General features: G+C 44.7%; 1 protein-coding gene across 2 annotated transcripts in view; it reads right to left on the bottom strand.

Annotated features, from left to right (window-relative positions):
* The window catches only part of Skap1 (src kinase associated phosphoprotein 1), a 306,639-nt gene that overhangs the window by 27,974 nt on the left and 251,260 nt on the right, over window positions 1-27,405 (bottom strand). For both annotated transcript variants that reach the window (XM_031354487.1, XM_031354488.1), the window contains 6 exons: window positions 26,339-26,416; window positions 24,787-24,870; window positions 20,284-20,408; window positions 18,967-19,030; window positions 16,680-16,865; window positions 6,825-6,872 (listed from right to left, as the gene is read on the bottom strand). In XM_031354487.1, the coding sequence (XP_031210347.1) occupies window positions 6,825-6,872; window positions 16,680-16,865; window positions 18,967-19,030; window positions 20,284-20,408; window positions 24,787-24,870; window positions 26,339-26,416 (585 nt within the window). The remainder of the gene's footprint in view (window positions 1-6,824; window positions 6,873-16,679; window positions 16,866-18,966; window positions 19,031-20,283; window positions 20,409-24,786; window positions 24,871-26,338; window positions 26,417-27,405) is intronic.

The following is a 27,405-nucleotide window of genomic DNA, read 5'->3' as shown; positions in this document are numbered from 1 at the left end:
TCTCTCTCTCTCTCTCTCTCTCTCTCTCTCTCTCGCACCCATGGCTCTAAGACTGCTCTTGAGGCAACAGATGGGATGCAAAGGGTCAGTGAGGCACCACAGAGGACCTGGCTGCGCTTGCTCCCTCCCCAGTTTGTTCCTAACTTATGAATAATTCAAATAAGAGAGGCACAGTGGGAACAGATCCCTGTATGTCTTTGTAAAAGACTCTTATTAGGCATCTTAAAGTGCACAAAAGCAGAGGAGAGATTGGCTCATTTGGGTAAGAGCAGATTGCAAACAGAAATAAAAATGTCAACCATAGACACCGGGGCGTGTTTTCTTTACACAGAGAATTGTCTCTGCAGCAGACAATAGAGGGCAGCATACAAAGTAACTGCCAAGGAAGCCTTCTGCCATTGACTGAAGAACATGCTGGGAAGAAAAATATATTGGGAGAAAAAACGCTAACTGTTGAAAAGAGAAAGCATATATTTTTGGGGGGACATCAGCGCATGAAATGATAGAGAAATATCAACCTTAGAAAGTGATGGCAGTTTCCCCAGAGGCTATGTTATACATTCTCAGTTGTAAGGGAGTTTATAAATCATCCCGAGACTTTGACTAGATCTAGGAACGAGAAGCCACTTGACATCAATATTCTTTGTGGATTTGTAGGTGACAGAGAAAAAATTTTTTTATTTAATAAAAAACAGATTTCAAAATCCCTATTTGGCTATTTATGAATGGTGGGAAGACTGGCAGAGCTACCTTGGCACTCTCTGGCCCAGTGCATCGTCACTTTGCGTTTCTGATCCCCACAGTGTTCTTAGGGGTGAGACAGCTCCTAAGGTACCTTTTGGATATATATGAGATTCTTACCACGACTTGATAACGGTGGAGGAGACCACCTGGGGAAGACCTAAGCTAAAGACACATTACAAACCAGATATCGTGGTTCACATCTATAATCCCAACAATCAGAAGGCCCAGGCAGGAGGATTGCTTTGAGTTTGAGGCCAAATGGACTACAAAGTGAATTCAAGACTAGCCTGGCGGATTTCTGAGTTTGAGGCCAGCCTGGTCTACAGAGTGAGTTCCAGGATTGCCAGGGCTAACCAGAGAAACTCTGTCTCGAAAAACAAAAACAAAAACAACAACAACAACAAAAAGACTAGCCTGGACTATAGGGTAAGAGAGACTTTGCCTCAAAAAATAGGGAGCTGGGATGCAGGGAGACAGGGCAACTGATTTAATCAACCATAGACATGAGCCTTCTAAGACACAAAGAATACAGAAAGGCCTTTGGTGCTCGGGAACTCAGGAGACAGCTCCGCCCAAGCTTAAGGACCATGACAAACAGCTCTGAGCAGTTAAGCAGAATGATAAAGCTAAAACCGGGGGGATGCAGTCAACCTGCTGCCCACAGAGTCTTTTGGTATTAAGGAGATCAATGGGGGAGTCATTCTTTAGCTGGATAAGATTGGACTCCCATAGTACAAGATCCTTGTCTAATTTATGAGATTCATATTTATGCATATGTGTACAGGCACCTTTATAAATCCATTCCTTGGCATCCACCAGGCCTGTGCGTAACACTTAACTAAACACCAGGGACTGTGCTGGATACTGGAGATTCCACACCAGTCATACACAGTCTCTGCTCTCAAGGCTACCCTCTAGCTGGGGAGGTGCTGTGGACCAGAGTTACCATACCAGTATTCAGGACTGAGGATGTGGAGGATGCTCTGTGTAAGAGCAAGCTTAGCAGAGCCCTAGCAGTCATGGGAGGATTCTCTGAAGCTTCAGCTGTCTACAACAGCCTGAGCATCTGAGCATCACAGACAGATCTTGGAGTTGGGAGGAGGTGAGGCTGAGCCAGACTTCCTCCCTGAAGCTTGGCCTTAGGAAGGGCCTGATGGTCTGCAGGTCTGCACCATGAGTTTCAGCTGTACCCTAAACCAGGCTTGCTGATCCTTAGGCAGGAGAATCGGGGCAGATGCTGGCTCCTATAGGGCCATGAAAGGAGTTAGGAGCCTAAGAACAAGGCTTGCCTCTATGGACTAGAGTTTTGGCGCAGTTAGGTTTCCACCATGATGACAACAGACAGCCTAAGCCAGAAATGATGCAATCTTCTGACCAGTTAATTAATTCAAAACATCCTCATTCTCATTTTGAGGACATTATTCCATCTAATTATTTTTCTTTCTAGTCTGTCCATTTGGAATGAAAGACAAAAGAATGAAAGCTTAATGCCAGCATTTCTCAACGTCTCTCCAAAAAAAAAAAAAAAAAAAAAAAAAAAAAAAAAAAAAAAAAAGTAACTCTGCACTAAAATAAAGCCTGGTAATTCAAAAGCAAAAGCTCTAATATATTCAGCATAAAACAGACAGAGGACCTAGAGCAATAATGACAACACTAATAACTAAAACAGTTATAACAATTAACAACAATTACAATGATAGGGAAGCTAATGGCTATGATCGCTGCATTTAAATTGCAAGCAGAGCTGGGAAGGAGCATTGCTGGAGAAAATGGGGGTGGGGTGGGGTGGAGTAGGAGCGTCTTATTCTTTCTAATCCCTGTGTGAGGGAAGCTAAGCTTCAAAGAGCCAAGTATCACAAAGAAGAGCAACAGACAGAATTGTTTTCCCCTTTTCCAGGTGGTTATCAGGAGTCATTCCACACCAGGTTCTTTGTGAGCAGGATAGGCATTCTTCCTTTTATGGAGTCCAGGCTGGTGTTACTGATGACAGAATCAATGAAGTACCTAGGAGAAGGACCGGGACACCTTTCTAGCTTGCCCTGACTTCAGGCACAAACGGAAGATGACTGTTCTCCTAGAGCTTAGTTGTTGCGGGGCATTGGGTAGCTTCAGAGTTCAAGCTGTGGCTAGGGAAAAAGAGGCTAAAGGCAGGTCAATGTGGTGTTTACATTCTCTTGATGAATAAAGGGGCTGTGTCAATGAGGTCTGGCAGAAGGCACAGCTGTTTAAATTAGGGACACCAGACAAAGCCTTGAAAACAAACCCACCACAGTAGGGCTCAGTGAGAGTTGGACCAACTCTGTAAACAGTGGCTTGGAATGTTCTAGTGTAAACCAAGCCAGGAGGGGCTGCCATGTTTAATAGGCTCAAAGCAGACACCCACTGCTACCTTATTAACGATTTCAGAAATATGAAGAAACTTGCCAGGTGCCACTCACTGTGACACCAGAGCAGGAAGAATATTTTTTGCTCATTTTCCATACCATTTGCTTATGTTCAAGCCCATTTCATCTTGGCTTATGAAATTACTCTGCCCCTTAATTTTGTAAGTATGATTTATATATGGGGAGCAATCACAGGTCCTGATTCTCACCTCATCGGTTCCTTTTATTGGGTTAAAATGTTAGTGGGTGACGCTCAACTCAGGGTTGGTCCTGGAAAAACAGAAGACAAGAGCTACAGGAACCCGTTTGACTCCCTTCTGTTTGCTGTAGGAGTTTTCTGTCAGCGGGCACCACAGTGGGCATCACTGGGTCTCCAGGATGGAAAGCCAATGAAAGACTACTTTTCTGCTCTTCTGACATGACTCCATGTTTATGAGACCAAGCCTGGTTTGCCCATAATCAGAGTGAGACAGAAAGACAGACACACACATACACACACACATACACATACATACATACACACACACACACACACACACACACACACACACACACAGAGAGAGAGAGAGAGAGAGAGAGAGAGAGAGAGAGAGACAGAGAGACAGAGAGACAGAGACAGAGACAGAGAGACAGAGGTGGGGGGAGGAGAACCCTATTCCAAGACCTTCTTTGGCCAGTTACTGTATGTGTCTAAGGGTGACTTGTCTCTACAGCATGGCACACCTAAGCAAAGGAAAATTGTATACCAACAGCTCACAGTGAGTGTTGCTTAGGGCTACCCAGAAGTTTCTCACAGCAAAGCAGGAAAATATGACCTCACCAGTAAAGACCTTCAGCATTAGATCCACTGTGGGTTAGATCCACTGTGGGACTGCCAAGCTGGAATTTACAGAAAATCTGAGGTGTTGAAGAGTCACTCATTAAAGTAACCATGTTACTCACAGTCATGCTGTAAAGCAAGCTCTTTATAGATTGGGTAATCAATACTACAAGGCTGTGATAGATTTTCTAGGTAACAGAATAAAATAAAAGAAATTGCATCTTACAGGGTCATTAACACTCAATAAGGATAAACTGAATTCTGTTGCTCTCTCCCTCTTCGGATAAGATCTGGAGGTGGGCTTGGAAAATGTTAGCAGTTCTGTCAGAGAAAGTACAGCGTTGAGTGACAGGGTCTGTGGGATAGAGAGGAGTCCTCAGATGCATCAGCCATAGCACCTTAGGGAGACAGGCAGCTGGGACAGGCCTTTCCCTCCCAAACACATAACACCCGAGAAAAACGAAAAGGTGCAAATGTACACATGACCTAAGAATTTACTTTGTCCCAGCCTTTTAAATGCCTTTATTCAGGCGGTTGGCCCTTCCCCCAGATCTCTGTATTTTATTGTTATAAAACTAAGAGATGACATTGGGAAGTTACATATGTGTTGCAATTTCTATAGCTCCTTTGGAAGAAAGGCACTATATAAATTCAATAAATAAATAAGTAAACACAAATAATAAAAATCACTGCCTCAGATTCTGCAGAGAGAGCGAAAAGTCCTCCTGTTTTTTAATCAGCAAGTCACCAATCATTATAACTGGTGGGAAGTACGAGCCTCGGAAACATATTTAGAGCTAGCCTTATGTTAACGACACCTATTTGGGAGGCAGAATGTATGAGGAACAAAAGGTTTCTTTTAAAAAAATCCTAATAGAATTATACCTGTTGTTATAGCTAAAAAATAAATCTCCTTTCATCTCCCAGGTAGAACCTGGGGTTGGGGGAGCAGGCAGGAGAAAATGAGAGGAAGGAGGAGTCTGGGAGGGAAAGCTAGACTTTGCCAGGATGTCAACACTTCCTAAATGGAGTTTAACACAATGTTGGCCACAAGAAGCTTCTAGTTATTCCACCCAAGGGGTCCATGTTGAGAGTGTTTCTTCCTATGCTGTCCTATGCTGGTGAGAGAAGTAGGTAGAAAGGCCGGACAGTAGTGGCGCATGCCTTTAAGCCCAGCGCTTGGGAGGCAGAGACAGGTAGATTTCTGAGTTCAAAGCCAGTCTGGTCTACAGAGTGAGTTCCAGGACACCCAGGGCTACACAGAGAAACCCTGTCTTGCAAAACAAAAAGCAAAACAAAACAAAAAGAGAGAGAGAGAGAAAAAAAAGTTGGTAGAGAAAAGCCTTATTTGGGACATGCTAGGTTAGATTTTTCTGTTGGGATTCTGTATGGCAAGTAGAAAACAATAGAAATTAGGTTTTAGGGGCTGGAGAGAGAGCTCAGCCATTAAAGGCTAAAGCTCACAACCAAAACTTCAGAAGTTCGGTTTTAGAGAACTTAACGTCGTGGGCTACCATCAGGAGCTAACATCTTTGGAGCTTATGTATCCTGAGTGCTTCCCCTTCTGCTCTGGCATCATGGCTTCTGACTGTCTTCCCTCTTCCCAGGGAGAAGTCGGATCTTTGCAAACCTGAGTCCTTCACTAACCCTTTAACAGTCATTTCCTGCAGGGATGGGGAAGATGGCTCAGTGGGGAAAAGCACTTGTCTAGCCAGCACGAAGACCTAGAGTTTTAATCACCAGAGTCCACCTAAAAGATGGGAAGGGTTACTTACACATGTGTGTGATCCCAGGGCTTCCATGGCAAGATGGAAGACAAGAGACTGAAGAATCCTGGCTGGCAGGTAATGAGCCAGCAGGCCAGGCAAACAGTGTAAGGCCAAAGCAACAAAGAAACCCTGCCTGCGCCACACAAAATAGAAGGCTAGGACCAAGACCAAGACTGGAGATTGCCCTCTCTCTCAGGCATGCTCCCATGCACGCACGTACACATGCGCGCTTATTTCCTGCAGCGTCTGGAAAGGGAAAAGAGAATTTTCTAGATGACTATGAGTGAGAGGAAAAAGTCAAAAGCAAAGGAAGGAGGCAAGAGGAGAATGAGCAAATGGCCAGAGAAACCGAGAGCAGGGAGGCAAACCAGGAAAGAAGTCCCAAAGCTTACGAATTTCATAGAGTCTAAGGAAAAAAAAATCTGCTCATATCTAAATCACTCTTGAATCCGACTCTGCTGATAGACTGAATGTCCTTGAGGTAGCCCAAGCAATGTGCAACACTCCTTCACTGACAATGAAGGAGTGAGTCCTTGGTCCACTTAAGGAGAGAAGAGCATCTGACCTTAAGGAGGGATGGGCTCACTAAGAACCTGGAGCACAGCTAACAGTCCGGGATGAATAAGATGTAATTTCGTATTCAACAAACCTGTTACATATTCATTTCCAAATGTGCCTGGAATCAAACCAGCCCATCAGAGGTCAGCATCCCTCCGCTGGTCTATCTTTCACTCTAGGCTCACTTTTCAGATCTGACACATTTCTATTCCCCACTCGACTCGCAATCTCAGAAAGGAGACATTTCCATTCTCAATCCTCTCATCTTCAATGAGACAATTCTATTTTCACGGCACTGATTTAAGAAATACTGATAGGAAAAAAAATAAATATCTGGTTTGGCTTCCCACCTCCTGAAGACAAATCTTGGCTGTGCTAGGACATCGGTTAAAGTGATTGGTTATCTGCTTTTAAAGTTAAGGCACTTCTCTATCCAGTCACTATATTTTGGACTTTTGGGGTCATGTACCAAGACCAGTAAAGATAGCGCGTTCTCAAACTGCAAGCCACATTGCTTTTCACCCAGTATTGTGCGATCCTGTCTTATACCTCGTCGCAGATGAGCGCCACATGCATCCTCTTCTAGATCATCTTCATCTGAGGGGACAAACGATCAGGATTAGTATTAGTGTGTGTGGGGTGCCGGCCTTCATGAGCTTTCTTTGAGGGTCACCTTTCTCTGAGCTCACTGACCCCCTCTTCTTTCTTGTGTTTCAAAGCAGGGTCTTGCAATGGAGCCCAGGCTGGCTTTGAACTCGAGATCCTGCTATTTTAGCCTCTCAAGAGCTGGGATTACAGGCCAATGCTATCATATCCAGTTAGGAAACTCTCTCCTTTAAGGGAAGTTTAGTTAATGCATTTTCTTCTTCTTTTTTCTCTCCCTTCAATTATCTCTCACTTTCAAATGGGCCTCCTCCTCTTCCCCTTCTATTCATGACTGGTTTTGAAACATTCTGAAGCACATACTGTATACAGGGGGCTGCACTAGGGGCAGGGATAAGCCAACAGACAAGCATGCCAAGGTTCCTGCCTTGGTGGAACTTCCAATCCAATTCCAATTAGATCTCCAAGGGGCTTTTTCTTAGACCCGATTCTTTTCCTCAGTCCTCACTTCTCTTTGTGGAACTCTTGCTTGCATTCAGTATCTCCATGGAGGCATCTTCCCTGGCTTTAGTCATCCAGAGTTAAGTGCGTGTGTGTGTGTGTGTGTGTGTGTGTGTGTGTGTGTGTGTGCATGCGTGTGACTGGAAGTCGGTTTTAAACCTTCTGTGATTAATTAGTCTTTAACATATCCATTTTTGTTCAGCTGTATCGGAGGCTGGTCATGAACATAGTTTTATGTTCCTGGTACTTGAGGCCTGTAGTTATTTTTATTTTTATTCTTTAACTGTTTTATTCAGCCTGCCTTGTTCATTAGAGTATAGGCTCCTGAGGGCAGATGGAATGGTCTTTTAATTAATTGCTGTGGATTCACAATGGGTTCTAAGTCAACGCTAGTGTCTAACTCCAGTCAAGTGTTTATATGGCCAAAGTCAGAATGTGATTGGCCTGAGTTTCTTACTCTCATTAACCTGTTTCATCTCAGGCCTCATACTACGTGACACAATATGAACTGGGTCTTTATTAAGAAAGTATGAGAATTAGAGCCATATTTAATAATCCTATTTTAGGAGAGAATTATAATGTATGTATACATAGCTATGTGACAGAAATAGGCTGACTGGTATTTTCATCAACTAGCCCTCCTCTCTTTTTCTTTTAGACATGCAGTCAGATAGACAGACAGACAGACAGACAGACAGACAGACAGACACATAGGGTAGGGCACAGTGAGCCATGCTTTTAGAGTCGATTACTCAGTTTTTCCCGAACACACTTGACTTCCTCGTCCTAGGTTTTATTTCACATACTTGCCTTGCTTCTCCACAAATCGACACTTTGAGGAGATGGCCAGGGGACAGTCTCCCTCTAGCCTTTTTAAAAAATGTCAGGTTTGAGAAAGTAAATCCTAAACTCAAAGGGAGAAGAAACAGCACAGAATGTGTTAGTTCCTACAGAGCATTAAAAATACCTGAATTTAGAATGGCTTGTGGTGGCGTTCACCTTTGATCCCACTTAGAAGGCAGAGGCAGGTGGGTCTAAGGCCAGCATGGGCTTACAAGTAAGATCCTGTCTCAAACAAAGAAACACAAACCACCCCGATTTTATGTTCATAAAAATGATACTGTTACTCAGAAAAATAAAAAAAAAATTAAGAGTTTAACATTCTGGAGAAGTAACTCATCTGTTACCAAGATTAAAGATAAGTACATTCATACGCTGCTTGCCTTACAATCCTGTGGAAAAGGAGGAGTCCTTTGAAGAAATCTTCTTTAAAAAAATTGATCATCTTATGTGTATGAATATTTCACCTGTATACATGTATGTGTACTACATACGTGCCCAGCGCTTGCAGAAGAGGGTATTGGACTCCTTGGACTGGAGTTACAGACAATTGTGAGCTATCGTGTGGGTGTTGGGACTTGAACGCTAGTCCTCTGGGGAAGCAGCCAGTGCTAACTTCTGAGCCAACTCTCCAGCCCTTCGAAGGATTCTTATTTCTGTGTAGAGTCCAGCAAGAGGCTTTCCTTGTCACTGCCTGAACTGCTTCCCAGCCCACCTCAGGGAACAAAGACTGAGGTAATGGAGGTGTGACGTCAAATGTAGGGAGCAGGGTACAGAGAAACAAATCACATCCTTTTCACACCGTCCTCTCATTGCTCTCCTCTGATATGATGTTTTCGCCTTTTGCCATGGGGCCAATTTTACAGGATTGACAATATTACAGCGTGAGTTGGTGCATCCTTCTTGCAGAGATGCCCAATAATTTGGACAGCAAGCGGCTCTTTTCCTGGTATCAGACAGCTCAATCACAAGGGCCAATAATGTGCTGTGCTTAGGCACTTTTACAGAGAGCGTTTATCCTACCTCTGCTGTCCGTGCACAGCTGTCTCTTCCTCCCAAGTCTAATCAATGTAAATTGGGTCAGATCTCCGCTGTGAATTACAAATTGGATCTGAAGTTGGAGGGTCACCGTGCCTGCTACTCCACCTCCTTCCCACCGCCATTAGATGGGAAGCTACACCAAAGATCTTTTCTAAATAAATCAGACTTTATTGTAAAACTCGGCCACTGACGAGACATAACCTCATTAGCATTGATTTTAAAATAAATTATTGAAAGTGGCCTGCCTGCTCTTTGCATTTGTAAAAAAGGAGAATGTAAATGTATTTGCAATGATAAAAATGAAAACTAAAACCTGATTCCTTTATCCTTTCAGGCAATAGCACTTAATCTAGTCATGATAAAAAAAAAAAAAACGGAAAAAATAGAAATGTGCATTATTCAGTCTCAGAACATACTCTGATTTCCATTGTAACTTTGGAGTCACCTAGAAAGAAAGAAAAATGTTGGCTATTAAATATGTGTATTATTTGCCAATGTTACCAGGCCCTAGAGGGATGGATATGAACGGGAAGCTCTGGTCCCCACTTCTGTTCTATCTGCCTTGTCTTCTGGTGGCTGAAACTGGCCTCCATTAAAAACTGCTGGGCTATAAGGGGTCATTGCAGGACTGAGGATGTGGACCCTTCACACAGTGGAGGACTGAGGATGGGCTCCTGTCACACAGTGGAGGACTGAGGATGGGCTCCTGTCACACAGTGGAGGACTGAGGATGGTGTCCTGTCACACAGTGGAGGACTGAGGATGGGTTCCCGTCACACAGTGGAGGTCTGAGGATGAGCTCCTGTCACACAGTGGAGGACTGAGGATGGGCTCCTGTCACACAGTGGAGGACTGAGGATGGGATCACACAGTGGAGGACTGAGGATGAGCTCCTGTCACACAGTGGAGGATTGAGGATAGGGTCACACAATAGAAGTCCCGTCTACAGCTGGTTAATAACAAGCACTGCTCTTGGTACCTTCTTGGATTGAGAGGGTTTGATACAATTTATTTCAGGTCCTTCTGTGAAACCAAACCGGTATCTCACAAGGCCCAAAGTCAAGACAGTGTTTATGTAACTGGGATTTTTAAAAAAGGCTCCCTGCTTAAAAAGACAGGTGGAGTTAAATTTCTTATTTTTGTTACTCTATACAAAAAGCCTTATTTTTACTTATTAAGTGCGCGTGTGTACGTGTGTGCGTATGTGTGCATGCACCTGTGCTCACATGTATCAGGATGTATGTCAGAGGCCGGAGAACAAGTTGGGAGAGTTGTGTCTCTCCCTCTACCATGTGGATCATATGACAAACGTCTTTACCTACTAAGGCATATTGTTGGCCTGAGGTTTTCATTTTGAAAGACAATTTTGAAAAAAAAATATTTCTTTAGGTTAAAGAGCTCATTGGACTTCTTTATAAGAATATTATTAGGCATATTAGCATTACATCCATGGAAATACATCTTCATTTAAGAGAGAATTAAAATTTATGTGCTAGCTCAACTTTAAACAGTAATAGATTATAATGGTCCTGGCTCCTAACGGGGCATATGGGACCCCAATCTCACACAGGCTTTAAACAAATTAACCTCTGAAGATTACTGCCCACTTATTACATTAAATGCTCCACTTGATCCCCAAATATCTCATCTCAGTTGGGAAAACAGTTGAAGAAGATTCTGTTAACTGTGTGAACATGTAAGGGAACCATGGGGCATCACAAATGAGCATCAGTATCGGGAGAGTCGATTTCAATCAACATTCTTGGCACAGTATCAGGGACATTAATGAGAGGCTGAGAAGAACAGGACACTGAATCCACCTAGGTGGGGAGGGGAGGTCTTAGAGGCTTCTGACACCCGAGTCCTTCTGAAGTGTGGCTCTGGCACCCATTCCTGACATTCACTAAACTAATACCAGAAAGAATGACAGGAGAAAAATGGTTACATCAAAAGGAGGAAAAAGCAGTTTCCCCAAACAAAAAGTGATAACAGCTTTAAGAAATGTATTAATGTGCAGCCAGATGTCAAGGTGCTGTGGTGACAGATGCAAGAGAAATACAAGAAGATTTGATGTGTAAAGGGACCATCCAGAAGAATAGGAATGAACCATTCCCTGGCATGCCCAGACAAGGCATATAGACCTCTCTATGCTATAGCAGCTCTCTAGACAACAATAAAACATATGAGCAGGAGGCTAAGAACACGTTTATTCTCTGCTGTGTATTGTGTAGTCTTGTTTTTTTTTGTTTTTGTTTTTGTTTTTGTTTTTGTTTTGTTTTGTTCAAGACAGGGTTTCTCCATATAGCCCTGGCTGTCCTGGAACTCACTCTGTAGACCAGGCTGGCCTCAAACTCAGAAATCCGCCTGCCTCTGCCTCCCAAGTGCTTTATTGGGTAATCGTAACTGTTACCTTTCAATATGTCCATCCTATCTCTGGGGTATGGTTGATCTGTAAGATATTAAACTCAGTTTGTGCTGATATCAACAATTGGAATGTACAGAATTTAATTCTACAAATAATAACTGAGTACCTACTAGGTGGGGAGAAAGACAAGACTACAAGTCAGCATGATCAGAGGCAGAGCTTAATTTCAGTGGCATCAGAGAGGGTGTCACATCTGAGGATGCACCTGGGCAGAGTGGGTAGCACTTCACAGGCAGGGACTAGAGGGGCATGCTAGGCAGGAGAAACAGCATGCATGGTTCCAGCTGACCTCATGGCTGTTGCTCAGAGTGTGAGGTAACAGACAGACAGACAGACAGTAAGATAGCTAGACAGAACAACCAGGGATGAGGAAGGAAAGAGGCCAAGAGACTAGAAAGAGGCTGGGGATTGCACTGACTCCTCTTCATATATTTTGTGTTTTGGGCTTGGGTTTGTTTTGCATTTTTCTTTCTTTAGTTCTTTAGTTCCTTCTTCCTGTGTGTCCTGACAACTATACAGGGGGAAAGATGATCCTACAGAATGTTGTTTCCATTTGAATCTAATTTTTTAAAAAAGAAATCTATTATATGCTTTATTATAAAGCAATTTGGTTTCTGGGTCTGTAATAACCCTCTGGGGCAGAGTGGGTGTCTTTACAGGCATTCCAGAACCCCCGATTCATCTCTTTCCATTTTGTTGTTGTTGTTGAATCTCTAGAGAACACAGCAGGATCCTGCTGTCATTATAGCTACTACAAGGCCCCAGTTACTGCTCTCCAGTGGCCTCAGATGCCTTACTGGGTTTTAGCTTTGAGGCCCCTGACAATGCAGGACCTGATAAAAGATGTCCTCATACGGAATTTTGAATTGTGAATCTGGGCCTGAGCTCATCTGCAGAATAACTTCAAGGAAGATGAGAAACTGTTTAGAAATTTTTTTTAAAAAAGATTTATTTTAATTTTTAGTTATATGTGTGTGTATGTGCGCGTGTGTGTCGCGCATATAGCATGTACAGGTTCCTACGGTAGCCAGAAGAGGGTATCAAGTTCTCTGGAGCTGGAGCTGTGAGCTGTCCAATTTGGGTGCTTGCAACTGAACCCTGATCCTCTGGAAGAGCAGCAAGTGCTCTTAGCCACTGAGCCACCTCTCCAGCTCCAAAGCTTCCTATTTTAACATCTGGCTTTCATGCTGTATTTAGGCCATTCTCTGACGTTTAATCTACTGCAGATGAAATCCTAAAACTCGAGACCCCCATATCCTCAACAGGAATCTCAGAATCCTAGTGGATACCAACTTTGAAACCATATTTTCCAGGACTAACTTTCTTTCTTTTCTTTTTTCTTTTCTTTTCTTTTTTTTTTAATTATTTATTTATTATGTATACAGCATTCTGCCTGCATGTGTGTTTGCAGGCCAGAAGAGGGCACCAGATCTCATTAGAGATGGTTGTGAGCCACCATGTGGTTGCAGGGAACTGAACTCAGGATCTCTGGAAGAACAGCCAGTGCTCTTAACCTCTAAGCCATCTCTCTCTCTAGGCCTCCCCCTTCCCAAATCCCTCTCTTTGTATTTACATATTTTATGTATACGGGTGCTTTGTCTGCATGTATGTCTCTATACCAGAAGAGGGCATCAGATTCCATGATAGACTGTTGTGAGCCACTCTGTTGAACTCAGGACCTCTAGAAGGTCAGTCAGTGTCCTTCACTGCTGAGCCATTTCTCCAGCTCGGACTAATTTTTTTCTGTGGTCTGGTTGAAAACCTTGAGTGCTCTGGTTTCCTCCCTGGGGACAGGAGCGCTAGCCTTATAGTGTAAATGCTAATTACCTCATGACTAATGCGATGTCATGTATTTAGCTTGATGACCCATGTATAACTTTGGTTAGGAAAACTTTTTTTTTTTTATTGACTTGGTATATGTTTGCATATTCTTTTCATCTTTCTAGCCACCCATTTACAGTACACTTGGGAAGGGAAGCCTCGCTTACATGGATTTCCCCATAGGCACACTGAGGATTCCCATAGGCCCCACTCCAGAGAGCAGGACCAGCATGCCTGGTAACACTAAACATCCTTCCCAAAGCATGTACACCTGTTATAGTGAAATGGATGCTAGAGATCCGAGCCATTTGACTACTGGTGAGTGTGCAGTGCTTGCACACCCCAGCGTTACTATTGGCTGTCCCTCTACCCAGCACCTGGCCTCTTGGTTAAAAAAAAAAAAAAAAGGGCCGGAGCAGAAGGTGTTCTCCACAGCCCATCTGTTCAGGATTTTCAGGTTTACATCTGCTTCATACACATAGCCGCAAGTGCCTACGTAGACTGTCTTGGGTCTGGCTGGTAAGGGTGGGACCTAGCCATCCCCCAACTCTTTGAGGAAGTAATATTTCCTATTAAATGGTGCCAGGTTCATGCTACCATCACACGTGGAAAGTCTCTTTGCCAGAGTGCTCTGTGCTAAGTGCAGGAATATCACTCTCAGGCTCCCCAAATCCCTCTAGGAAGCTTTGCCCGTTTTTACAAGTGGACAATTAGACAGGGAGAGGAGCTTGCCCCAGTTCTCACAGAGAGCAGGCGGTAGTGCAGATCCACTCTGAGTTATAGCCAGCTCTGTGCCTGACAGTATCTAGCTGTCTGTCCCTCACATGCTGTTTTTCAGTAGGTAGTGGCTGGCATGCGGGGGTTGGGGGATGGGGGGGCGGGGAGGGGCTTGGTGGGGATGGGGATGGGGTTGAAGAAGGAGGATGCTGGGCCCCTCGCATTCCTTCTCTGTTTCTTTAGGACTGTGGTATGGCATATGCAATTTCAGAAGCACCAATGGTGGAGTGCTAGAAAGCTTGGATGATGGAGGCATGTGGCTGAAATAATCACATGATAATTAAATGACTATCTACCTCCCCGCCCCATGCTGTCTGTAAGAACTGTGGGGGATAGCGGCTTTTGCTCATTGGATGGACAGGCAAGGTAGCTGCCTTCCCTCTAACCTGTAGAATGAGATCCCACCTTTTTTATAGTGTGGCTCCCTCAGTTTCTGTGGATGGGAGTTGTGGGCACAGGGTTAACTGCTTGTGGCAGCTGACTAAGCTCCATGCCCTTCGGTCCTCTCTTGTATATTAGCTGTGAGAGGTTTGGAGGAGTTCCGGGGACCTCAGCTGTATGTAGGAGTTTAGCAGGCAGGATGAACTTGGTCATTCAGAGACTGGTTACTTCTGTTACATCTGTTACTTCTGACCCAGGAAGGGGGATGGCCTCAAACCCATCCTGTTTTCTGAGGTCTCTTTCCATTCACTCCACATTCCTGAGCATCAGCTTCATCCTCCCTGGCTTCTTTGGGCACCACACAGCTTTTCTTTGCAGCCCAGAAGGCAGAGTGGCTCTTGGGGAGATGTCCCCAGAGCATTCTACCAACAGTTGGAACCTAAGGTGGGAGTTCACCTGGATCTTTCCCTGAACCTGGGCTGGCGTGAGCTCTCTCTCTAGGAAGATTCTGGCCAAGCTGGCGAGTGCATCTCCTTTTAGGGAGTGTGGTGAATTAGATCCGTTTCTGCACCCTGCTGTTGCAATGGCACAGGCTGTGGAGGAAGATTCTCGGAGGAGCTCTGTTTTAATGTAGCAATTTGATTCAATTTTCCACTCTATAAAATTACCCATCACTGCTCGTTGCTTCCTAACAGACACCTTCACTCTTAATTTAACAATCCTATCGAATTCTGCCAGGGAAATTGGAAAAATTTATCACCTGTGAAATTTTATTTTCCTTTGGTTGTATCTGTTTTTGTAAAACTTCATTAACGACGATGACTTGCTGAGGAAATTATCATTTTTTTTTTTAACTTCAGACACAAGAAATGGCTCGACCTCAACCAAGATATCATTTGCATAATAAAACACAACAACAACAACAACAACAACAACAAAAGGCTGGGGAAGTGGAGTCTGGCAGAGGCCGGAGGGACGAGGGGTAGGACTGAATTCTCCTTGGTGGGGCTCTGTGGATACAGACTTGCAACTTGACTCAGAGACAATGACGTGGCTTCTCTCTCTGGCAAGAGACAGTTAGGGAATGGCTATTTAAGAAGGCTGGGTCCTCCTCTTAGGGAGCCTTGAAATGCAATCATTTACTGATGATGCTTTTAGCAAGGGGCCCTGTCTTCAGGGGCCTAAGTATTAGATTCACCTTAGTTCCCAGGTTCATCTGGGATGCAGGTTTAAATTGCTATAAATTTTGGCTTAATTTGAATTTCTTAGCAGAGTACTAAACTCCTGGCAAATTTCCACAGGAGCGCTTCCTGAATGGACTTGAACATTCAGCTTTCCCATTGTCTAAATCCCTCTCAATTAAAAGGCTCCAGCTCGGGCTTTCCAGTCTGACCCCCACTGTGTTCTGTACTGTTCACCAGCTGCTGGATCCCCAACCAGAAGTGGCTCCGCGGGAGCAGTGATGACTGTGCGTTTTCTGAGATGCTAGTGAGCCCGCCTTCTGAAGGAGAGGGCTCCAGAGTCTACTTGCCCTGGCAGGCGGAGAGGGGTAGCAGGGTAGGTTTATTCTTAGGAGATGAGATTTGACTCTGGGTGATAATGAGGTGTGTACTTTCAGAATTTTGCTGTATCAAAATCATCTGTTGGCATCTGCACAATTCAGACTTTGGAAATCCTCCCTACTTTTGAGACAATGTTTTGTCCTCCAGATTCTACAGAAAATGAGCCAGGGCTAGAGAGTTATGAGAACGCACCTCCAAACTCACAGTAAGCCAATGAAAACCAGAGGGAGTGGCCTCTAGCCTTTAACCTTCACGTCACGTGGTACCGCTGAAAGGGAGGATTTCATCTTGTTCCCAGAACACCACAGAGCCACTGGGCTTCCAACACCATCTCCTTCAGACAATGAAGTCTAGATGGGGATAACTTTGGGGGCTGTTTCATTCTTTCACCAGGTCAAGAGTTTTTACGAGTAGCGGGGGAGGTGGGTAGAGTTAGACCGTGAGGTATCTCACCTGGTAGGACTTCGTAAATGTCCTCCTCTTTGTCGGTAGGCTCAGGCAAAGCCACGGCTCTGCACTGGGAGCCAGACCTTGGGGAGTCGAAGCCATCGATGTCATTGTACATTTCTTCCTCTTCTTTCTCTTCTTCCTCCTCTTCCTCCTCCTCCTCTTCTAAGGGAATGGTTAAGGAGCTGAGATCTGCCGCGGGAGCAGAGATAAGAATGAGTAAAGATGGGGGGAAAAAGCCTGGGAAAGGAGGAGGTGAGGGAGGAGGAGGGATGAGAATAAAACATGTCAGGAGAAAATGAAACACTAGGTTAAGGGCTGTTATTTCTAATGCGGGCCTTGGTGGCAGGAAATCTACAGAAAAGGCCAGCCCGGCACTGCATCAGGTTTAACCCACCAACATAAATCCTCCCTGGCAATAAAACGTGGTCAGGATGAAGCAGCCCTGAAAAGTATGGGTGTGTGAATGAAAACGCAAGGTGAAGGGAAGAAAATAGGCCAGACAGGCACTGCCTGGGTGGCTTGCTCTGCTCACCAAGCAGAAAACCGGATGGGTGAGCGATGGCTCCAAGTTGGCTAGGGTGACAAGAGCCAGGGCAATATGGCTGAGTCTGAGCTCTCAGACGCTCATCTCCCGGTGGCCTCACTGTGGAATTCAGACAAATTTGTTTGTGGAGAGGGAGGAAAGGAAAAAAAATGGGAAAAAGCAGCAGAAGAAAAGAAATGGGGGCATGGGAAAACACAACAGTGGTGTGACCGAACTGAATGGCTAAACAGCACAGTTACCATGTCCTTTTACAGCCTGGCTGACCTTAAAGTGGGTCACTGAGGAGGGGGTAGTGTTCAGCCATTACAGCACTGGCGAGCACCAGGGCGGGGAGAAAGATTGCCTTCAGTTCTGGTAGGGGGCTGGGAAGCTCAGTCTCTGCTTTCAGCGAGCACCGGGAACCCCCCCACCGAGGGGCCTCTGCAGGACCCAGTGAGCATGCCGAGCATACTCTAGGGAAGGGAAGGATGGAGAGACAGGAACGGTTCATTTCCAAACACAATAAAACTGTTTGGCTTGATCAGGCTTTTAATAAAGATTTTCCAACAAATTTCATCTGAATTCTGGCGACTTCATAGGAGAGGATCAAAGGCACATTTGCGGCTTAAACCATATGTTATTATTTTGTTTGTTTTAAAATAAAATGGAATGAATAATTTCTTCAATGTGAGATTCTGAAAGTACCACAGGGTACAGCTCAATAAAGCTGCTTTGAGTTTTATTGAGGCTTACACACTTAGGGGTATATTACACGCATAAATCCTAGGCACCTAGATGAGAGTGTACCCTGTAGCCTCACCATCGACTCCCGTGTCTGCCTGGCTCCAGCCTATTATATGTGATGCTGCTGGTGCACGCAGTAGTTTGTTTTTGTGATAGCAGAGGTATAACTGAGGAAAAGAGGCAATTCTTGTAATTAAGGCCGGGCGCGTTCTTCTTTTTATCCACCATAAAATCTTATGGCAGAATCATAAACCGTGATGAGAAAGCCTGGTGTATTTAGGTGGATGTATTTCTCCTTGAGACATGGGTCACTTACGGAGTTGGTGTTCTTGCGCTTTACTGAGGCTGGGTTCTGCTATGATGGTGTATGAAAGTCCTCTTAGGCCAAATCTACCTGCTTGGCCAACTCTCAGGAGGAAGGTTTCCTGGGCCATTGTGGCTCTGTGCCAGGCCTGCAGGCTGGCCAGCAGAGGGTAGTCTAAGAACAGCCTTTAACCTCTTCAGGCAGGGCTCTTGCCATCCCAAGGCAAGGTACATTCATTTTATTGAGGCTTGGGAAATGACCATTTATTTTTAATGTCCAGTGTCCCTGACGGCCACCTAGATGAGTTTAAAAGTGAACTTTTAAGCAGAAAGGGAAAAAAGAGGAGAGGAAGGACTCGGATCTCAATAACATGACGGCCATCATGAATTACCTTTCCGAGATAAAGGGGGTGAAGTGGAGGGAGGACAGGCACTTGAGCTAAGCAGCTTTCTGAATCTTTCCCAAATGATGATTAGTGGCTTGTCTACATGGAGTCAGTGGGTAAGCTATGACATCAGAGGTGACCTTCAGGCAGATGATTGCCCTGTCTTCCCATTCATACAGGATACTATTTGTTGTTATATTTGAAGGCCACATAGGGTTGGTAAGAAAGCCAGGGGGGAAAACACTTAGAGAAATCTTTAGCTCAAACTCTCGAAATACAACTTCACATGCAAGCTCACTCACATAGCATATAGTATTGAAGGGATGCCTCTTACCTTTTAACAAGAAACTTATTTGATCCACCCAGTCTCTGGCTTCAGCTGGACTAAAAGCTGTAAACTAGAGAAAAACACAAGGATTAATGCATCCATCACTAAAAGTGTTCATGACTCCTGCTAGATAGACTCAGAGGAACCTGAGTTTCAGAATAAGAGGTTCCGAGTTTCTGAGTTTCAGAATTGAGCTTGGTGCTCAGGGTTCTCTGTCTTCTTAACATTCAGAAAAACAAAACAAAACAAAACAAAAAACCCACCAGAACATCTCACACAGCCCCACTGTGACTTCAGCAATTTCGCACACCAGAGAGAACAACTCTTTAAGTCCAGATGTTGATGTCTATGTATACCCACTCACTTGATTTCTTCTTCATCAAAGATTTGTTGGGGAAAAATTTATAGAAAGAGAAGCAAAGTGGCATAGATGTGAGACCAGAATACTACAAGGGAGATGCTGCTGGCAGCAGGGAGATTTGGTTTTCTTTTCTTTTTTAAAGATTTATTTATTTTATGTATATGAGCACACTGTAGCTGTCCTCAGACACACCAGAAGAGGGCATCGGATCCCATTACAGACGGTTGTGAGCCACCATGTGGTTGCTGGGAATTGAACTCAGGACCTCTGGAAGAACAGTCAGTGCTCTTAACCGCTGAGCCACGTGAGCATGAGAACATCAGGTGTGAAGCCTATAAGCAGACCAGATGGGCTGAAGTACAAGCACAGGTAGGGAGCAGAGGCTGGGGCAGGAGGACTCTGACTAGACTTAAAATGTAGTCTGCTACGGACCCGGGCTTCTCAGTAGTCGACAGGAAGCCACGTCCAGTTCCAGCAAAGACTGTGGGTGATTCTTTCAGTAGCTGTGGCTCAGAAGGGTTTGAATGGGGGTGTCTGGAGACTGGAGACCAATGAGGAAGCTGTTTAAGTAGCCCGCTGGGTAAAGTGACAGAGACTTAGCTACTGCAATGGCTTTGGGATTAAATAAGGAGAGGTAGAAAGGGCCAAAGGAGGGCTCCATGGCCCTGAAGGATGGTTTGGATTCAACAGGCCAAAGATAGGCATCAAAATAGACCACATTCTGATTAACCAAACAGAGCAGTCAAGCACTAACCCTTTGTAATTTTAAAAATGAATCAACTTGAAATGAAAGAACATTTTAATTCTATGGTCATTAGGGTTTGATAAAGGTTCATGGTGCATAAGAATGTAGGCTCGTGGTTTATCGTTCTCTCTCTCTCTCTCTCTCTGTGTGTGTGTGTGTGTGTGTGTGTGTGTGTGTGTGTGTGTGTATGCTTTTGAGGATCATGACGATGGCTTACCTCATAGCTGCGCCTATCCTGGGAGATCAGTTCAAAGCAGGATTCTTTCTTGGAATCTTTTCGCAGGTGAGGGGCCATCCGGACAGTGTAGCCCTTAATGAGGAAGGTCCCTTTGGGCTGCTTGCCTGCAAAACAGCAAAGCTCCCTGTGTCTCTAGAGAGACACAACAGCTAAGGGAAGGCATCTTTTCTGGGATGGAAAATAAAAAGCGGCAAACAGCTGTTGCATCCTCAAGGAACCATGATGGTCTAAGAAAGGTTATGAGGGGAGCTTGGGAAGGGGCTGCTGCCATAGTGACGCAGAGATCAGCACCAAGCAAGGGAAATGCAACACAAAAGTGTATAAGAGAGATGGGAATGCATTAGAATGTTAAGAGATCTATAATAACAGAGAGCAGGAGTTATTTACATCTGAGAGAGCCTGCACATGTGGGGCTCCTGAAAGCTGTTACGGAGTCCAGCCTTTATTATCAGGACCAGAAGAGTCCACTTTCAAGGAGGGGCGTGGCAGCACAGTTGGGTATTTTCAAATCCTGGAATCTCCTTCCATACCCTGCGTCAAATGCCCACCCTCTCCCCCGGGTCAGGTGGGAATTTATGCTAGAGGAAGAATAATTCAAACGTAGAGTTGTATCCTCTTCCTAGAGATAAACTGGGGAATAACCAAGTAGTGTTGGTATCTTGAGAGGATGAGGAAGGTGACTGAGAGACCCTAAATGAAGCAAAGGAGACACCATGCTGCCTGTCACTTCCATTGGCAGGGGCTAGTGGGGGGTGGGGGGGGTGTAACTGCGACATTTATTCCAAAGCAAAATACAACACTGGACTTCTCCCTGTTTCCCTGAGAGAGGTTGCGTCTGTTTGGTAGTTCTGTATTGAGAGCAACAACTGCAGGGTCTGGGTGGTGAGGTCGCCCTCTATCAGGTAGAGAGAATTGAGATTGAATCTTTCCCTTACTTCATTTAATGCTGAAGATTGAACCCAGGGTCTCAGATGCCTTTGGATGATAATGATAGCAAATGAAGGACAAACTGAAGGGGAGGAGGAGGAAGAGGGAGGAAGGGAGGGAAGAAAGTGGGTGGAGAGGGAGAGAGGGAGGAAGGGAGGATGAGAGGGAGAAGGAGATCATCGGGAGGGAAGGAAGAAGGATGGAGAAGGAGAGAGAGGATGAGGAGGGAGTGAGGGAGAGGGAGTGAGGGAAAAGGTTCTATTTTTACCTGATTGAGCTAAAAGAACACAAACACTATACCTACGGAGAAAATGTCCTGGGCACAATAAGGAGTAAGTGTCGAGAGGGGAGCCATGCCACAGTGCTTTCTGACACCAGAATCTTTTTTGTTAAAGTATCCCTCCTTGTTCTAACTGGCCACTAAAATGTTTTGTTGTTTCTTTGGTCACCAGATTTTATTTCACCCTGACGGCAAAATGGTCAATAAAAGTCTCCAAGCCTCTCGCTCTCTCACCCCTCCTCTCTCACCGTAAGACCTGAGCTCTGAATGAACACACGCGGCTTTGTACCGAGAGACATCAACGCTCATCCTCATTGTTTTTTGAAGACTTATTCGCTTTTATTTTGTGCGTATGGGCAGTTTGCTTGCATGTATCTATGTATGCTATGTGCATGTCTGGTACCTTCAGAGGCCAGAAGAGGATGTCACATCTCTCAGAACTGGAGTTACAGATAGCTATGGGATACCACATGGGTGCTAGGAACTAGGGTCCTCTACAAGGGCAATAAGTGCTCTCTCTTAACCACTGAGCTCTTTCTACAGCCTCCCAAAACAAGAGAAATGATGAACAGTTTTACAGTGGTCCAGATAGCATAGTAGTTTGAAGAACAGAATGGCTGTTAGCCTTGTAGGTCTAGAATTAATTAACTAATTTGTTAATTAATTAATCAAGTTTTTGAGACAGAGTCTCATAACCCAGACTGTCCTTTAACTCCCAATACAGCTGAGGATGGCCTTGAACCCCTGACTGTCCAGATTCTACCTTCTGAGTGCTCTCACAGGCATGCACCATCACACTGGTTTTATGCAAGGCTGAGGATCAAACCCAGGGCTTGCCAGGCATCATGCCAGACAAGCATCTACCAATTGAGCTGGGACCCCTAGCCCAGATCTAGAATTTAGGGGAGAACTGGTATTTGCTGGACTTGCAGCTGGGCTGGGGGTTGGAAGAACACAGAACTTTTGTTGCTCAGTTTTCTGAGTGTGCTGTGGTCAACTCCTATGGGAAAGAGGAATCCAAGATGGCCACATGATGAAATATGTGCCACCGTAGCAGGGAGAGTGGTAGAGCTAGGTCAGTGCCACAAGCCAGGGGCAAATCCTAAGAGTCCTGGGTCACCAGCTAAACTGCAGCTCTTTCTGTCCTGGTTGTATCAAAGATGGAGACAGACTGTTCTCCAGGTTAGAAGAATCCAGTTTAGAGAGGAGGCGAGGGAAGCCAGAACATGCTGGAGGGCAAAGCAGACGCCTTTTTAGTAGAGCTACCACTGGCTTCTACATGAAGGTGGGGGATCCAACGCTCATCTCCTCTTCCCCTTGATCCTAATCTGCAGAAGGGTCTCCTCTCGAGGGGAGTTGGCCTTTGTGGCAGTTTGAATAAGAATGGCCTCCATAGACTCAAAGGTTTGAATCCTTGGTCCATAGGGAGTGGCACTATTAGGAGGTGTGGCCTTGTTGTAGTAGGTGTGGCCTTGTTGTGGTCTTGTTTAAGGGAAGTGTGTCACTGTGGTGGAGACCTTTGAGGTCTCATAGATGCTCAAGCTAGGCCTAGTGTGACATTCATTTCTGCTGCCTATGGATCAAGATGTAGAACTCTCAGTTCCTCCAGCACCATGTCTGCCTACACACTGCCATGCTTCTTGCCATGATAATGGACTAAACCTCTGAAACTGTAAGCCAGTCCCAATTAAATGTTTTCCTTTATAAGAGTTGCCTTGGTCATGGTGTCTCTTCACAGCAGTAGAACCCTCAACAGCCTTCATTTACAAGAATTACTTTTAACTTTTATTTATTTGTAGTTCCCTCCAATTGTGTTTAAATCCCCCCTCTCTTGTCAGGGACCGAGCAAGTGTGTTCAACATGGATGAGAGGTCTTCTAGGCATAGCATGTGGTGGTGGCTCGTTAAGTAGCTGCCTCTTAATCCACACTTGGCTGCCGCTGCTGTCATCTGGCTGGAGAGTGTCTCTTGGGTACAACCACCATTTAGATTTCAACATTCCATGGCTCTAGGGATGTCTACTAGACCACTATTTCCCCTAATAGTCATGAACATGCTCTTAGAGAGTTTGAACTCTAAGGTTCTATTTCTGGGCCATTGTTAACACTACTTAAATCTTTCTCAGAATTATTATTATTATATTACTATATTATTTTGTGTGTGGTGCTAGGAATTGGATTCAGCGCTTTGTATACACCAGGCAAGTGGCTCAGCCACTGAGCCATATCTCCAGTTCTTGGCTTTGGAGACAGAGGCAAGCCTCAAACTTGTGATCCTCTTGCTTCGGCTCTCTAAGTGTGCATTGCAGGAGTGTGCTACCGTGCCTGGCATTTTAATGCTTTTTTTTTTTCTTTCTTGCTGTTGCTGTTGTGTATTTTGTTTTACTATCTTTGTGTGTATACATGCTTTCACTTGTGCATGTATGCATGTGGGTGGTCCCATATGTGAGTGCAGGGGTATGCATGCCACAGTGCACACATGGAGGCCAGAGTACAGCCTTTGATGTCCATTTTTGTCTTCCCTCTGCCTGAGGTGTGGTTTCTCACTTGCTGCTGTGTATGTCAAGTTAAGAGTTCTGGGTGATTCTCCTGTGCTTGCCTCCCATCTCACTGTAATTTCTTTTTCCTTCCCCCCCCCAAGATTATTTATTTTTATACATATAAGTATATCTATATTCATGTTGCTGTCTTCAGACACACCAGAAAAGGGCATTGGATTTCATTGCAGATGGTTGTGAGCCCCCGTGTGGTTGGTGGGAATTGAACTCAAGACCTCTGGAAGAGCAGTGGCTAAGAGCAGTACTCTTAACCACTGAGCCATCTCTCCAGCCTCCCCCAGCCCCCACTGTAAGAACGCTGGGTTACAGAGTTATATTGTCATTTTAGCTTTACATGGGCTCTGGAGGTTTGAACTCAAGTCCTCATGGTTATGCAGCAAGCACTTTGTCTTCTGAGTCATTTTCCAAGCCTTCCTTTCATATATATATTTTTTTCAATGAATGCTAAACCATTCTGATAATGTGGAATGAGTCACAATAGACTATAAACCCTTTGATATGTTGACCACATTTAGTGTTTAAGGAGGGAAAAAATGCTAAACTGGCCTGTGTTATTGGTGGTGGGCAAGGTATTAGTTATCCAAGCCTATTTCTTTCCTAAGCATGTTTCACTATGGGTGTTAGTTAAGGGCCGTTATCTAGAGATCTAAGTGCTTGAGGATTTACGAAGTGCTTGTATCCAGGAGTGAGATGCTGCTGTGTAAATAGAGCACACTTACTTTTCTCATTAGCATAGTAGAGGAAGAGCCCTCTGCTGATAACACACCATCGCTTCTGCCATTCCGACCCAAAGAAGCTATGATCTACACAGAGGAGTGAGAAGAGACATAAATTCAGGTAACTAGAATCGCCCAAGAGTCTGTAAAATCCAACAACACAGTTGAGTGGGTTATTGTTTTATTTCCCAGGTTAATGGACTGTGAAACCCTCCTTTTCACTCCCACAGGTTATCCCATATTGACTGAGTGGTGAGGATGAACTCCATCACAGGCCCAGGCTGCTTTTCCATGCTTTTGTGGCTCGCTTTTTTGATCTAGCTCGCTTTCTATCCTTTAGGATCAAACCTCACCTTGCATTTTTCAAACTTCCTATGATATCTTTGTTTGTTTCTTTCTGAAGATGTAGAGCCTTACTGGGTAATCCAGGCTGGCCTGAAACTCATGGCTGCCACCTCATCTGAACCTCTCTAGTGTTGGGGTTATAGGCATGGCTGCCATCTCATCTGAGCCTCTCTAGTGTTGGCGTTATAGGCATGGCTGCCATCTCATCTGAGCCTCTCTAGTGTTGGGGTTATGGGCATGGCTGCCATCTTGTCTGAGCCTCTCTAGTGTTGGGATTATTAGCATGCAGTACTATACCCACTACCATTATTTCTTTATGTGTTGCTTTCTGTGAACAGAAGTGATACTCCAAGTCCTCTAGACTATGGCCAGGAGAAGGGCTTTCTTTTTCTTCTTCTTTTTGAGTGTCTGTGGTAAACCGATTTGCCTGTTGAGCATTAAAACAGGGATCCTGGCCTCTGTAGCATCTGTTGTAAAGGAATGGCCGAAAGGGTCAAGAGTTGGGCTTCTTTGAAATCTGGAAGCCGGCTGCTTCACATGTGGAAAGACTACATCTTGGCAAAAACAGTCACTTTTTTCCCCCCTTTTATTGAGACAGGGTTTCTCTGTGTGGCCCTGCCTGTCCTAGAACTCCAGGCTGGCTTTGAACTAATAGATCTATCTGTCTCTGCCTCCCAAGTGCTGGGATCAAAGGTGTGTGTGTTCCCTTCCTTTTGGTACAGTTCGACTCTGTATAGGAGCACACTAAGAGATGAGAGTAAGGACATCATCCATTCACCCATCCTTCCTCCATCCATCCATCCATCCATCCATCCATCCATTCATCCATTCCATACAGATCTGACTGTCTGGGCCTCCAGAGTGCTAGGATTGAAGTTGTCTGCCACCGAAACTGGCCCGAACCAAATTCCAGTGAAGCCCACAGTTTGCTGAAGATTTGAGCTTTCTCTCTTTAGTTGACACACACTAATACCACATTTCCTTCCTATCCTGGCTTTTGCCTTATATGGGTCTAGCACAGTACTGGGCCTCAGGAAGACATCCTATACTTTAGCAACATCTCCTCCTGTCTTCTCTTCCTCCCTCCCTCCTTCCCTCCCTCCCCTTTTCCTTTCTTTCCTCCCTTCCTCCCTCTATTCCTCCCTCCTACCCTGCCTCCTTCCCTCTTCTTCTCCTGAAATATTCTGCTCTTCATGGGTCTGATTAATACCTTTGCTTTTCTTCTCCAAGTATCCTTGCTTGATGATGTTATCCAGCTCTTGAGCCCCTCTTGAGATGTCTTCTATTCCTAAAAGGAACAGTGGTAAAATGCTTTGTTTAAACCTGATAGAATTTCCATTTAAGCTACTTTAGATTTTTCACATTAATAATGGAGTACAGAAGGGTAATTGTTTAAATGTAGCACAAAATACAACAATTTCTATATGATTAGGGGAAAAAGTTAATTCTCTTCCTAATTATATCTAATGCTAATATTGCTGAAAATGACTAAATATACATTAACTTGCAGCAAGAGGACGTAGCCTAAATACATGCTGATTGGCCAAAAAGGACCCTGGGGAATTAGGAATTTGTGGTGGATATAAGCTGTAAATTGAGTAATCCACACTGAGATAATCAAAAGTCAAATGAAGAGCAGGAAGGACAAGCTTCAGTGAGGGATACACACCACAGTGCGTGCAGACATTTCAAAAGGGACAATAAATACACACCCACCTGCATGTTTTGTTGCTGTGGTTAATTTTTGTGTGTATTTGTGCTTGTGTGCATGTGTGCCTTTGGGTGGGAGCATGTTTGTGTAGGGCAGAGTTTGATATTGGGTGTCTCCCACTGTGGTTTGCTCTGCACCCCACTGTTTGAGGCAGAGTCTCTTCTTAAACCTGGAGCTCAGCTCTAGGCTATGCTGGGGAACTCTGGGGAATCTGTGTCCATATCTCCAGAGCTGGGATTATAGACTTGTCTAGCTCTTATATGGGTGCTGGGGATTCGGACTCTGGTCCTCACAGGTGTGCTGAGAGCACTTTACCCACCGAGCCACCACCACAGCCTGTTTCATTTGGTCAGATACTTTGGAATTTTGTGATGCTCACGAAGATGGGTTATGCAAGGTGAATTTGTCAATAGCCACTAGATCTTGGGTTTTTTTTTTTTTAAAGATTTATTTATTCTCTATTTATTTATTATAAGTACACTGTAGCTGTCTTCAGACCACCAGAAGAGGGTGTCAGATCTCATTACGGGTGGTTGTGAGCCACCATGTGGTTGCTGGAATTTGAA

Source organism: Mastomys coucha, unplaced genomic scaffold (assembly GCF_008632895.1).
Source record: "Mastomys coucha isolate ucsf_1 unplaced genomic scaffold, UCSF_Mcou_1 pScaffold5, whole genome shotgun sequence".
NCBI lineage: Eukaryota > Metazoa > Chordata > Mammalia > Rodentia > Muridae > Mastomys > Mastomys coucha.
The sequence above is the reverse complement of the archived record's forward strand: the minus strand, read 5'-3'. Positions and strand labels throughout refer to the sequence as shown.